This window comes from Rhea pennata, chromosome 1 (assembly GCF_028389875.1).
Source record: "Rhea pennata isolate bPtePen1 chromosome 1, bPtePen1.pri, whole genome shotgun sequence".
Taxonomy (NCBI): domain Eukaryota; kingdom Metazoa; phylum Chordata; class Aves; order Rheiformes; family Rheidae; genus Rhea; species Rhea pennata.
The window spans coordinates 140,119,401-140,135,139 of NC_084663.1; the positions used below are offsets into that span (position 1 = coordinate 140,119,401).

At 34.7% G+C, this 15,739-nt stretch overlaps 1 protein-coding gene across 9 annotated transcripts in view; it reads right to left on the bottom strand.

Annotated features, from left to right (window-relative positions):
* Positions 1–15,739, bottom strand: part of STS (steroid sulfatase) — a 108,229-nt gene that overhangs the window by 58,313 nt on the left and 34,177 nt on the right. For all 9 annotated transcript variants that reach the window (XM_062601393.1, XM_062601353.1, XM_062601374.1 and 6 more), the window contains one exon: positions 7,077–7,213. In XM_062601393.1, the coding sequence (XP_062457377.1) occupies positions 7,077–7,213 (137 nt within the window). The remainder of the gene's footprint in view (positions 1–7,076; positions 7,214–15,739) is intronic.

Sequence of the window (15,739 nt, forward strand, 5' to 3'; positions counted from 1 at the left end):
CCCACTAATGAAAATTAGCTTGTCTCGAGAGCAATGTTAGTATTCTCATTAGTTAGAGTATTTTGATTACAATACTACCTACCTGGTTTTGTATTAGGCCCAATTTTCATAACTTTGTAATTTAGAAAGTTATATGAACTAAATATTTGTAAAGCAAAATGCATGATGTACTAAAATGTTCTGTGTTGATAATTTAACTCCTTCAATATCAGATGTAATGAAAGATGCAGTAGCTGGCAGTAAACTTTGAACAACGCAGAACTACTACCATGGGCTGCATTACAGTGGACTTTTCCACTATGGAGTGCACATTACCAAGACTTTATTTAACCTTCACTAATTAAAAAAATGCTGTAGGAATGCCTCCTTAAAGATGTGCTTTGTAATCTTGTAAATAATGTTCTAAGAAGGAGCTTTGCTGTGTATAGAGACATAATATAGAAAAAGAAAACTGCATTTAAGGAGGATTAGGTAGCTCAGGAGGCTTATCATAGTGGAAATGGGAGTCTTTCATCATTTAGTCACCTCTTAAATTCAGCCCTGTTCAGTAGCAACTGAAAGTCATTACTGCTTAGTGACATATGAAATGAGTTTGGGTTTTAGCCCAGATCCTAACTGGAAAGCATCCACATCATAAAAGGCAGAACTATAGACGTCTTTAATCTGCACCCTTATTGACAGTTTTCCCAGATCTGGCCTAAAGACTGAATGTGCTTCAAAAGCTTAACTATTGTCTTAGCTGAGGAAATAGTCTCTTAATCAGGTAAGGTAAGATCAGGCTGGCACAACAAAGCAGGAAATGCTATTCTAGTCCTAACGTACCTATACTTGCTGGTATCTTATACCTCAAGGATGCTGGCTGAACATCTTACATGATAATCAAAACAACTTAAAAATAAACCTGTCAGACTTGTGGCATATATCAGCATAAATTCAGAAAGGCAAGGCAAAGGAATACACATACACCTTTTGTACAGGCATTGCTCCCTAGATTTTTAGTTAAATTTCTAAGTTATCAGGCTCAGCTAAGTTTATGTCACACCTCCAACAGTTACCTGGATATGACATTCTGAGGCTGATTATCCACCACCTCATCCTATGGTATCATTCTGCTTTGATCATCTTTTTAATCCACTTCATATTGTTATAAATGACTATATTAGGTGAAAAGCAATGATAAACTTGGCCTGCAGTTTCTATCTGTGATGGATCTCTAGAAAAGGAATATCTTCTGGAAAGAAAAATTAAGGACACCTCATTCATTATTTTCCTAAAGCTAACAGGAATTCTTTTTTTCACAGTATTAATGTTTTCCTTGTGTGTTTTTTAGTACAATTCAGAACTCTCAGATGATTTATTCTGGATTTCAGGAAGGGAAGGACAAAAGCTCCACTAAGTCAATTCCAGATCTTTGCATATACATCCAGTTTACTTGTTCTAGAATTATTTCTAGATTGATACTAATAGAGTAGGATTCTGAACAGAGGCTGAATGCACACAAAAACTGTAACTAAAATATAGCTATGAGAATTCACAGTAACAGCCAATAACAATTATGACTAAAGAAGGAACATCACAGATTTTAGCTGAAACTTACCAATACCATACTATTTCCCAGGATAAAAGTTATTGCTCAATATAAGAAAGTGCATTTAAAAATGTTCTAGGAGTGCAATTACAGGGCAAAATAACTGGAAATAATTAAAAAAAATAATTATTATTTTGTAATTAAATATAATGAGTCAAGCTTAAGAGTTCATAGGCATAAAAGTTTAAAATAATTATTTTAAAATGAGAAAGAAAACATTTCTACTAAGGAACTAAAGATACAACATATATGCTATTATGAAGGCATACAAAAACTATAAAGTTGAGGGAATGTACTACATTTCAGCACTTCGAAAATTCTTTGGTTGTAAAATTTAGACCCTCCTTTTCTTTTGGTGAATGTTTTAGGCTTTATGACATCTTCATCAGAGGAAGAACTTTATTAAATGTTTTGTGGGCAAGTTTCAGTTTTATGCCTCCAAAATACTATCATACAATTTTCTACAAGTAGCTGTCAGTTTGTATCTGAAAATGTTCTTACCATCTCTTACTACAACAGCAGGATTCGAGAAAAAAGCCGTAGGAGAAGATGAAAACAGTTTATAATAAATTGGAAGGGCTTCCACTTAGACTTTTAATATATATCACTCCAGAGCCGGAGTGACAATAGTAGTCTGTGGTAGAGGAAATGATCAATATACACATAACATATATGATCTATTTAAATATGCACATTCATCAGACAAAAGGCATATCAGCATTTCATTTTTACCGTGTCACATTTAGGCACTGCAAGACTAAACTCATATCAGAACATATTTATTGACAGAATCTCTGTTACAACACTATGAAATCTAATTACTGAACAAGTAAATAGATGTGTAGACAAAGATCTGGATTCGACCTGGTGGAGCTTCTGTTCTTCCTTCCTCTTTGAAAACTCTGCATGAAGCCACACCTTTTCATAGACATAATTCTTATGGTGGTAAGAACTGAATCAAAAAAAATACAGTGTGAAAAGTGGTCTGATTTTCTGTTAGCTCTACTAGATATGGCTTAGCTAGCCTTTCTCAATGAACACGTTACTTCTGCCTTGCTGTGTTCATTACAGGTCTTATTTTGTCCCATACACTTTGTCTCGGTGCTGCAGAACATCACAAATGTTTTGACAAGTCTTAACCGTTCCTCAGGTAATGAACATTCTGTCTATTCAGATATCCATGATTTTAGCTAGAGAAATACTGCTAGCTAAAAAATTAGGCACATCATTCATGATAACAGACTGTGATTCAGCACACCGATCTAGGTCTTAAAGACTTCTGCACTGCTTAGTCAAGGCAGAAGCCAAGGTTACCAAATTTTGCACTGTTGCTTTTGCCTTCAGACTCATTTGGGCTAGCTCAATAAATGCTTTTAAGTCTATTATTTCAATGGAGCTTTACTGAGAATCAAGCTCAGAAATTTAAAAAGATCTGATCTGAAAATTATGAATGTTTGGACTGACTTTAACAGCCATCTGAAAAAAAAATAAATTAAGCCGCCTGGCAAACTAGAAGAAAAATCAGGAGTTCTAAATACTGATGATCAGTATGCTAGAAAGTGAGTCCTTTATGACTCCCATAGTTGTCATCTCTATTTTCTAATTGTGATGAAAAAAATCACACACACACACACACACAAAAAACTATCAAGCAAAACAATGGCACAGTCTCTTCCTCTCCAGATCTGCATATCAAGTCTTTCTAGGTTACATGTTTCAGTAAAAAAATTGCTCTGTCAGTAGAGGAGGCATTAAATGCACTACTGAAGTGTTTGTTAAACAGCAACTTGGATTATATTCAATGCCATAAAACAATGTATAATCAGGGGGGACAAAAAAGAGAAATTTAATATAATTCTATTTTATAAATTTCTGCAAAAAGTTAAACATACTCTTCACAAGAAAAAGACAAACATTTAGATCATTGCACATAGCTTGTGCCAGGCTACAATTTATATGCTTGAGCCATCCATTTGTGATTGCTCAATAAAAGATTGAAAACTTGTTCATAGTCTTGCTACTCTTAACAAGGGCAGAAGAAGAGGTTGTGAAATTATTGTTGAAACAGTGTATCTTGAGACAGCTTGCATGCAAGACTACAGGGGGCTCCAAAACTCCTTGCAGAGATATGGTTTGGGTTAAATTAGTGTAATGTAATTTACAGTATAGATAACATCTAAAAGGATGGGAGGATTTATAAAGGATGGAAGGAAGGGCAGAAGGAAGGAAGAAAGGAAAGAAGAATGGAAGGAAGAAAGAAAAGGACAATATTCGATATATTCATTTCTTTTTCCATTTTTAGACTGTAAGATTATTTCATCTGCTCTCATATGAGTTATAATTAATAGTAATAATAAGGTACTTAGCCTACACTGAAACAAAATTAATGTTATTAGCCAGAGAATAACCCTCTGAAGCTCGTCACATGCAGTGACATTGTTACAGTAAATGCTTTAAGGATTGAATTCTGTTAAATATACATCAATATGCAAAAGCAGAAGAAATACATAGTCCCAAAGCTTATGCAGAGACTTTGTATTTTGACATGGGCTGTAATCATACTCTTCAATACTGGTTTAACCAGTCATAAACATGAAATATTTAAAAGAGTATTTCATTCATCTGTCTTTAGGTTTGTTCTCCTGCTAGCATGGAGATTGTCTTTTAATTGAATTATTGTCCAAATTATGTGACTAAAAAAAAAAATAAATGAAAATGGAGATTTTTTTTTTATTTAAGATTCTCAGTCTGAATACACTTCTCTGTCTTACTTTTAGAAAGGGTGTTGCTTTTTGTCTTGCAAATGGAAGCTAAAGCCTTCTTTCTGATTCAAGCTGATCTCTCAAATCAGGGATATTTTTTCATTGCATTCATGGTTCCAATCTTGATACAACTTTTTCATCATTACTATTGGACAGTCATAACTTTGGCTCTGATTTTCTCTCCTCCCTTTGTTTTTCACAGTACTCATCCACAGGGAATTTCCACAATATTTCCCACTCAGCAGATCATCCACTGTAAGTTTCTTTTTGAATTAAGCTGAAGTTGGTGTTTCTTTTCCCAGAAGTTGTCCAACATTTTTTATGTTGTGCTATAATGTAGTTTTCCATATGTTCATTTTTTCTTCCTATGCCTGGGTTGTCTTTAATTAGAGTATTTTGCGGCCTATGGTTATAACTGGGCTATTCTGTTCATATTATCTTTGTAAGCTACATTAAATCTATGCACAAATACTCATTTCAGTTTAACAAGTGATAAAACTTCCCTTTGGGGAAATCATATAGTTTTCACTTTTTCAGCTCTTCCAGACAATTTTATTTGACTTTCCTAATGCCAACAACAGAAGTATTCCAAGAAAATGTTGGTAACTGACATCAGCAATATGGTGAATAAATCTACTTTATCTGACATACTTGAATAAATTAAGACTGGAATTTTCCATGGAGGTTAATGGAGGCATTCCCTTCAACTGAAAAAAAGAAAAGCTAGAGTATTCCCCCAGTCTCCTTTGGGAATGTTAGCTGTAACTCTTTTTCATCATTCTAGTAACAGAGGAGAAAGTAGCAGAAGATCTAAACACTTTTACTGCTTCCTGGAGCAAATATGCAACTTGTCAACACAAGAGTCTCACAAGACACAAGCCAAACTAAATAACCAGACCCTCAGCTGAAGCAAATTCGATGCTTGTACACTAATTTCTAGCGAACGAGGATTTTTTTTTCTAATTAATTAGCTCTGCTGCTCCTGATGCTCCTGAACCCAATTGTAAAGGACAACACATGAGGAAATTCATGCATTTTCTCTCTGAGATTGTATTTACTTAATCTGCATTACACAAAATTTGAAATTCCTATGCTATTACTACTAGATTTGGAGCTCTGATTTATCTCCAACATATTATTTTTAACATAACATATTATTTTTAATAATATGTTGCTGGCTTACAATTTGGTATGTTCTACATATCTCCTAAGAGCCTGTGGTCATCCAGGGAGAAAGTAGTGGCTTTCAATATGTTACCACTCCTGCATCATTAACAAGATCTCCACTTGCTGTTTAAACCCTCTCCTGAAGAAGGCAGCAAAACCTAATGACAGCATGATAAAACAATTAGGCTGGAGTAAGCTTACTACTGTAGAAGAAAAAAAAAAGAAAAAAAAAAAAAAAAAAGAGAGTAAAAATCAGCTAATGCTCAGTAGCTTACTAAATAGTGGATGTAAATGGAAGTGATAGAATGCATGTATACATGACCCTAATGCCAGCACTTGATTGACTACATGCTGACGGCCACCGACAGGAGTGATTCAGGGTGTTATACAGCTTGAATGGAAGCCACTGTCTCTTTAGGAAATCTGATATATGGAACAGTTTTTTTATTTAATACAATTATCTCCCAAACCGTCAGATCTTCCTCTTAAGCAGCATCTCAGAATTTCCCACAAAGTTATTCAACATTTATTAATTTTTGCAAATACTGCCCTAAATATATTACAAGCCATGAAATGCATTGTGTTACCCATTCTTCTCCCAGCTTCTATAGCTAAAATCTTTTGATACATAACATGAAACTAAATATATATAATTTTAAATGTATAAGCTTGCATAGCTTAAAGATATGTATGAATCAAAGTTGTGTATCCACTTATAGTAATCTAATAAACAAGAACCGTTTTCTTGTAGAAAGCCATTTGGTAGTGAGTTGTTCCAAAAACAGAATTTGCTTGGGGTATATGGGAAGCAGGTAAGCAAGTTTCTCTTTAGCTCTTAATACTGCTATGTTCTATTATGATTATTTCAAACATGAACTTTGAATTGTTTCCAGAGGTGATACCTCTGGAATCAGAGAGTCATTCCAATATGTCTAGAGATAAAGGAAGCCTATTTAAAGTTCTAATGACTGGCTGCTCTCAAGTCTGAAAGAGAACGGAAGGCTCTGCAGAGCAAATTATTTGATTATTTTTCATGGACAGAAGTGGATCTTACCTGACTGTTTTCACTGATTTAGAGAATTCACTAAAATAATCATAAAATTATTTTGACTACAGTCACTTCATTTTAAATTATTTTGATAACAGTACCATGTGGTCACTTTTTGAGTTAGTATACCCATTAATGAAGATAACCTATAGAGTCACAGTATCTTCAAGTCTAGCTGACACTTAGAAGCTCATGGGATTGAATTCAACTTTCTTTAGTTTTAATGTCCACAGTCAAGATGTCTACATCTCTGCTGAGCCCACACAAACTAGTTTTACAGTCAAAAAAGAGTAGGCATTTCTAGAACAAAATCAATTTGATCCTAAAGCAAATACTACAAGAGGTCACAGTAATCATGCCTCTAACCATGTGTCTCTTTCCTCTAAGTATAAAAGGCAAGTAGCTCAGATACACTGTAGATACCTAGATTGAAGAATTCTACATTTAGTGGACATGAGTGAGAGTGTACCATGAATTCCCTCCATCAGTGACAGAAGCACACGCAACATACCTACACTCCAGTCCATTTCCTCCACTGCATCTCCATATAAGCCATGCTTGCTTTTTCCTGTGAAATTTTTTGATGCATGCAGAGCAGTATGGACATGAAGATAAGACAAGACAAGAAGAAATGGTGCATCTGTGTTCCTGGAAAAAAAAATAAAAAATAAAAAAAAAATAAATCCAGAAGTCCAGAATAAATACTTAGCATATTTTATAACAGAATTTCTACAAAGAGATCTTTCTACAGCAGGGCCCCCCTAAAAAGAAAAAGGAATATAAGGTACCAGGACCAAATAAGCTATAATATCTTTGACAATGTCAAACCCAGTACACTAGCACTTTTTCTCTGTTTTTAATCTAGAATAAGGTTCATGACCAAATCTTGTCATTCAATGCTGTATGTGTATGCAAGTGATCAGTACATAAAGCATATAAATATGCTGTATCAAAGCACACATAATAATCTCAAAATACATGCTAATACAGAGCTTTGTTTCCTCTCACAGTAATGAACATGCTCCATTGTCTTCAGTCTGCTTCCTGAACTGAGGAAAAAGAAAATCAGAACACAATAAATAGATTCTCTGTAAATTTTGTTGTTCATGTGATCTGTCAGCATGGTATTTATGATCAGTTCCAGCAGGCTGTGAGAGTAAAGCTCAGACTAGAATTTTTTCTTATACATTATTTATAGAATTTTAAAGTGTTGAGTGCTAGCCAAATTTATGCTATACGCTGTAAAAGCATTTGTAGTACATTACACAAATTGTAGATTTCAGTTGAATCAGAAAAGTACTAATCAGAAAACCTGTCTGTATCTCACCTTAAAACACACAGGAAATTACAGAGTATTTTTTATTCTGTTTGCCATATTGTCCCTCACGAAATTTGCAGTGGGTAATACCTATAATTCACGTCCAAGTCAAAAGAGATACTATATTTCCTCATACAGTTGATTTATCCATCAAAGGCAGAGAACAACACAGAAATGCACATGCAAACTGCTCTTTTAGAATGAAAAAAACCCCTAACCTTTAGTAATCAAGAACCTGAAAACTAAAAGTCTTTGAATAAGAGGGATTCATATGATATCAATATTTTATTCTAAAGTAAAGATAAGAAGGTTTAATTTAGTGTATTTATGATTTCTTCCTGTGTCCTTAGTTGAATGTCTTTTGTGGAAGTTGCATGGTTAAAGCTTTCCAGTTTACTGGCATAGGCAGACATGCTTAAACACAAAATAGGAGAATTTTATTCAGACTATTGATAATTGTCTCAGTTTCTGACTGAGAATTTTTCTTCATAAAATATTTCTTTTTCAGAAAATTACTCTAATATTCACAGTACAAGTAGAATACTTCTCATGTGAAAATTAAAACAAAATTATTTGAATTTTCTTCATGCATTGCTGCATATACACTGTATTATCTTAGTACTGAGAAACACTAAATATCATAAACTCCATTTTCTAAAAAAATACAGAAAAGTAAAACTTATTCATAAAAGATTCACTTATTGCAAGACTGTACTTGCTGCAAGTTGATAGAATACAAGTCATATATGTTGAGAACATTTCATTACTGTAGCAACAAATAATGCAGTAGACTTCTGAGTCAAAGAAAATGAAAGTATGTCAGAATTTCAAGCCAAAAAATGTACAATCATTTCATAAGTTTCATATTTAATATGGGTATTGATATAACACTGACCTCACTGACCTTTCATTAAACAACATTTCTGCAAGGCAGCTGACTTTTTTTCAACTTGCAATTTTTACAGCTTTAGATCTTTCCAGTATAAGATCATCTTTGACTTCTTCCATAAAAACAGCTAATTGAATTGACAGTAATGTACAAATTCTGGGGTAAAACATCACATAAATTTAGTAGACAGCTACAATAATGCAGGCACAATTTATTCTTTCATGCAAACTGTCTTCTTCTAATGCCACAGAGATATAGCATACTTCTAAATGTATACAAGTATTCTTAAAGGTGAGTTTCAAAAGTGTCCATTATAAATGTTATTTTCAAGAGATAATAATTCTTTTTTGTTGTTGTTGTTTTAATGACACAAAGATTTAACTTTCATGAAGAGCTATCTAATCAATAATTGATATGGAAGGGCACTAAATCATTCTCTTCTTTGGAACTCAGATTGATAGGTTCTGATTGACAGTTTACTGTCAGGTGGAGAAGTGTCTCACCTATTAATATCCTATAAAAAGATCTGAAGCAGCTATTTATCTCCTGCCAAAACTCTTTGAGGAAAATCATAACTGACTACTTTTACTGTGACCTTGAAAATGTAATGACAATATCAGCTAGTAGGTGGGAGAGAAATCTGACAATAACAGCTTAACTCTCCTTTTATTAACAGAAGCACTTCAGTAAACAGCTCCTTTGAAAATATATTGCCACCATCTTTTACACAGTTCAGACACTTGGAACTTCATTTCCAAAAGATCTGAGATTCACTTGCTCAAACGTAGCATTGAATTTTTATCCTAACATGAATCACACGGTCAGAGTGATTACACCATCTAACATAAGGCATTCTTTAATGCTTGCTTAACTGATCTTGATAACTTCTTAAAGTATCCTTTCCTCTTCTCATTGTTGGTGATGCCTCTACATTGCACAGCACTGGGTTCTTTTTATTTAGGGTGAGGAGTCTTTACAGTATTCAAGGACTTAATGTAGGCTTGAGCTGTAAAACACAGCTTTAAAGACTAAGGTACAACAAGTATAAGGTCCCTTTCACACACAGATTCATAACTTTTTCCAGTATTTTGTTCTAAATACTTGCTGCATTGAAAACTGCCTGGCGTTTTTTGTTTGCATTTGTGTGCATACAGATGCATGTAGATAAGACTTGATAAGACTTACTGAATGAGAATGTGTCATTTTCACATGTTCACAGTATATCAGTTAAAATGCTGATAATGGAAAAAAACAAAAACATTGAAATATACAATCTGGTGAGGTATTTTCAGTGTAAACATGCAAGTGTGTCAATACAGGTAGATGCAAGCCTAAGTTTTCCTTTCGTGTAGCTTCTACTAAAGTTTTGCTAAAAACATTCTTCTTATTCAAGTCTATATTATTATTATTATTCAATATCCACAGTGGATGTGCTTATTGTCTCCCTCCTGTATTTCTAGATTAGATCCCCAATTTGAGAGTGTTCTTTGCGACTAGACTGGTTGAAAGCACTTCATTAGATTTTGTTCTTGCAGAAGAAAAAGGTAAAACTTAGCTTAGTTTTATTGAAGAAGGACTTCATCCTTCAGTTTGGATTTTACTCTGTTCTGTTTGCTGACGGAGCTAACAACATTGTTATTATCCATGAATGAATGAATACTTTTGTCTTACTCTTTTCAAAGACACACCTTAAAACAGGCATTTCTTCATACTTTCAGAATTCTCATCAGAAAAAAAGAACTCTCAATCACTTGAGAATAACTTATCAAAACCGGAAAAGCTGTAGAAAGATGAACGAGAAAGGGAGAAAAGATAAAAACATGAAAAATGTGATTGCTCGTAGAAGATACTCAATGGGGGATTTGCCTCCATCACCTCAGTATATCTGAAAAGATTCTTCCATGTAAATTGCCAAGATATCATTGATATCTATATTTTCTTGCTTATCTGATCCTCTAAATGCATGAGGTACACAATCCATATATATTTTTAAGTCCTTTGTATATAACTTTGTTTCTCTCCTTCAAAAAGTACATTCTTGTAAGCATGCTAAAAATGAAGTTTCTCACCTACACAATTAATATTCATTACTAAATCCCTCTCTCACACATACACTTGGAATTCAGTATGCAGATCTACTGTTTTAAAAAGTGTTCCATTCACAATGCAGTCTTCCACTTAACAAATTATTACAGACCTAGTTAAATCCTTAACCATTCTTAAATTGGCTTTCTGGCTGACACACCAGAGGGCTGTACTGCCATTCAGAGAGACCTGGACAGGCTGGAGAGTTGGGCAGAGAGGAACATCCTGCAGTTCAACAAGGGCAAGTGAAGAGTCCTGCACCTAGGGAGGAATAACCCTAGGCACCAGCACAAACTGGGGGCTGACCTTCAGGAGAGCAGCACTGCAGAGAAGGACCTGGGAGTGCTGGTGGATGACAAGTTGACCATGAGCCACCAATGCGCCCTCGTGGCCAGGTAGGCCAATGGTCTCCTGGGGGTGCATTGGGAAGACTGTTGCCAACAGGTCGCGGGAGGTGATCCTGCCCCTCTCCTCAGCCCTGGGGAGGCCTCATCTTGAGTACTGTGTCCAGTTCTGGGCTCCCCAGGACGAGAGAGACATGGAGCTACTGGAGAGAGTCCAGCGTAGGGCTATAAAGATGATCAGAGGGCTGGAGCACCTACCCTATGAGGAACGGCTGCAAGAGCTGGGCCTCTTCAGCCTGGGGAAGAGAAGACGGAGGGGGGATCTTATGAATGTGTATAAGGACCTGAAGGGAAGGTGTCAAGGGGACAGGAACAAACTCTTCTCAGTTGTCCCATGTGACAGGACAAGAGGCAGTGGCAAAAATTGAACCACAGGAAGTTCCGCCTGACTGTGAGGAAGTCCTTCTGTACTGTGAGAGTGACAGAGCAGTGGCACAGTTTGCCCAGAGAGGTTGTGGAGTCTCCTTCTCTGGAGATCTTCAAGGCCTGCCTGGATGCAACCCTGTCTAACATGCTCTAGGTGACCCTGCTTGAGCAGGGAGGTTGGACTAGATGATCTCCAGAGGTCCCTTCCAACCTTACCGATTCTGTGATTCTGTGATTATTCATCCTCAGATGGACCTAAAGCATATAAAATCCATAGCTTCTTCCTTCTAAGTCTTCTATTTAAAAGTAACAAGCACAGCTCTGAGAAAAAGGGATGAAGATCCAGTAAATTTGTTTTAGCTTAAAAGTTACTAACTTTTAAAAACATATCTGCACATACACATTGTATATATACAAAGATATATGAACTCTTCTCTATAATCTGTATTTTGCTATAAACTATAGGGAATATTATTGTAGAAGTCATTAAATTATCTGATTTCAGAGCTCTAACTCCTATTAATTCTTTGGTTCCAAATGAGACCCCCTGCAGCATGCCAACTACCCGATCTTAACACCTACTTATATACAGCAAAACTGTAAATCCAGGTCTGTTAAAAATAACTATATATATATATATATATATATATAGTATCACTGTTTTAAAGAATGAAATAAAATTAAAAAAAAATCACAAATTTATTAACTATCACCACAAAATTGAGTATTATGGATAGATAATCTATCACTGAAATCAGTAAATCTGCTAGAAAATTGTTCAAATATCACTTTCACCATAACTTTCAATTATAAGCATAGGTTTATATGCAAATACTGTTTCACAGAAGTCAGATTTCATTAGGCTTTTTTTTTTTTTTAATATAATTATTAATGGCAACCAGTTGTCTTTGTTTGTTAGGGAGATATTCTGTAGTACAGAGTGGTACTTTCCTCTTGCTGATTTCTAAGAAGTTAAAAATAGGTCTTTGGCATTTTCAAAATTTGAATTGCTTGTGCAGCAGGTCATTTACTAAAGGATACGCTGAAGAGACATAAGTGGTAACTACACTGAACTTAACATAAAATAATTAGTCTCCATTTGACTTTCAAATATACTGTAATGTCTACAGAGTATTCTGAAAGTTTTACAATATGTATACAGACTTGCTCTTGGGAAAAAGTAATTAGAATTAACATACACTGAGTTGACCTGTCCACATACAATGAGTGTGAGCAAGTAAATTAGTATTTGTTTTTACACATTGGATCTGACCCTTGTAATTTACCTGTTCTTCTCCAGTGTAGTTTCTGAGCATTACATATTGTATTTCCTGTCTTTCAGTCTGCCTATAAGCAAATTAAAATAGTAACACACACATAGTACAAGGAAGAACAAATACAGTATTATCTCCCCAAAAATAGATCAAGAAGAGTAAGTATAACAGCTATCTGCTATAAAGAAATTCTAAAAAGGCTTGAAAAATACCAGACCCAACACTACGAAGTCATACATCTAGCAACTTGACTGAGAAGTAACTAAACAAAAAACTAATTCACAGGAAGTCTGTTGACTACAGTCCAAAGAATTTACAAAGGTCTATAGAAGATTTGTTGTATGATAGATACATCTAGATCAGGAAACATAGCATATACAGGATGTACCAGAGCTGTTGAAGATCAGAGAATTACCATATATTTATTGTAAAGATAATTAATCAATTACAATAGGCAAGAAAACTGATGTTTTTAGCTGGATGGCAGAATGTATTAGCAATTGGTTTAGAGGAGTAACTGTCTGAATTCTCTGAATTCAAAATTCTTTGCACTGGTATACTTGTGCTTTACCTTGTACTGATCACTGCGGTACAGTACTGAGCTTGCTGCTTACCACGTTATTCAAACAAAAGAAGCCTCTGTGAGAAATCCAGTGTTGAGTTGAACATGTGGCCAAACACAAAGGTGGAGTGAGCCTGCTCCGTGAAGGAAGTGGAACCACACAGGTACTTTGGATCAAGCAACTGTGGCCTCCAAAAACATGGTGGCTATTTGCTTAAGAGGGCTGGATGCCTGCTGCTGCAGCCTGATTGCCTGTATACTGCCATTCCCCTACAAATAGCCAAAGACAGTAGACTAAAGGCAATGGTCTACTGGTGCACTGGAATTGACAGGTATGAACTGTTTAATGTCAGAACCAGTGTGAGAAAACAAGTATTGATTTTTTTTGTTCATACTATTATATGGGACAGGTCAGCTCAGTGTATATTAACCTATTTACTCTTTTCCCCAGGAGCAAGTTTTATAGCCAAATACTTTGCATACGAATTCACTATAGGGAACAATTAAGATTGCTTGCATGACCTACTTGTTTCTCAATACCTTAATATGCTTGGATTTCTTTTTTAATTTAGCATTGACTCTGAACTGTGTGGGTTATAATTCTCAATATAATTGTAGCATTTCTGTAATGTAGTTTATTGTAAATTACCAATATGTGCTATTAACCTTTGCTTCAATTTAACATAATTTTTGTCTGGAAACTACACTGAGAATTGGGGGCATGTGCCCAGCTGATCTAAATCCACTTACCTCTAGTTGAGTCAACAGAGTTATGCTGAGTTAGATCATATGCTGTTTTGCCAGCTCTAAACACTAAGCTACACGATAATGTTGTGCACATTATGAATATTAGTAAAGTTAAGAAAGTTACTAGTTTTCCAGCATCCATTCCCAATCTTGAACTCATCTGTCTTGCACCTATCAATTTATTGCCATTACACTGAAATCAATGAAACATTCAGATATACCCATTATTAACCACTGTAGGCCCAGAACATTATTAACCACTGTAGGCACATAATATGCTGGTAAATCATGGAAGAATCTACCAGTATATCGCTGACGTGCTCTTTGAAGAATCTTTTGCAAATCACCAAGTGCTCGATCACTAAGCAAATAACCTCTGTCCAGCAGTTTCCAGAGGGAGGTGTGTGTGTTCGCATATGGTTGTAGTAAACAAAACATTTTCTGTTAAAATAATTAGAATGTAGTTTAGAAAGCACCTTTGCCTATCAGCATTGCTACGGGGAAATAAAGATGTATGAGTTTACTTGTAAATACTTGTTGATTGTTGGGAGGACTTACTCACTTAAAAAATTTTGATTCAAAAACATTTTGTTTTGGTATCATGAGTACAGATGGCTATGTCAAATATTTATAATAATTGAAACAATAGAAAATTTGCAATGAAAGATTAGTACTTTAGATGAGCAGTTTTTCTAGTTAAAAGTCTTCATGACTACTCTAGTGAAATTTCCTCAAATTCTTTTCTGTAAGCTTTCATTCAGTAATGATATTATGCGAATACATTCACATGTTACTGTCTGGTACCTACTTTTCAGAACAGTAATTAAGGGACTTTTTATGTCTTAAAACATGATTTTATCTTTGATTAACTTTTTTTTAGAAATGGTGCAATCTGTTTCAAAAGTTAATAGAAATATTCACTGGCTTATTTTTCAAGAAGTTATGTGGATGAAATACTTTATTTCAAATATTTTGATTTATATTTTAAAAATTCACATGTATACTTTTATGCTTTGATGACACGCACACACACACACAAACAGTTGAGACAAGACTGGGCATAAGGTTAATTAGATGAAAGTAGTTAACTTTGCAAAAATCATGAATGATTTGGGATGGTTTTATACAGCCAATGTTCGGGTCACTCCATATGATCCATATTAAAAAAATGCCTCTTGCAAAAAAAATTGATTTCCAAACTTCTATAAATCAGATCTTTTCAAAATGAATGCGACATAAAAATGGGATCATCCAAAACCTCAGTAACTTTAATAAATTGGCCTTATGAATGCAATTTAGTGGATGCATCAAAACAGTGATGAAGAATTTCTTGCTCCAGAAAACTCAAATTATGACTCACATTGTGCTAACTTTTATACAATTAAGTCACACTAGAGGAGATTTTCTAAGTTACATGAAATTCCCAAGAATAGAAGTCCAAAAAAATGTTAGAAGTTTAATATATATTTTTAAGGAGACATTCTGAAACACATAAACATAGCTAGTTGGTAATTTTTAAAGAGAAAATA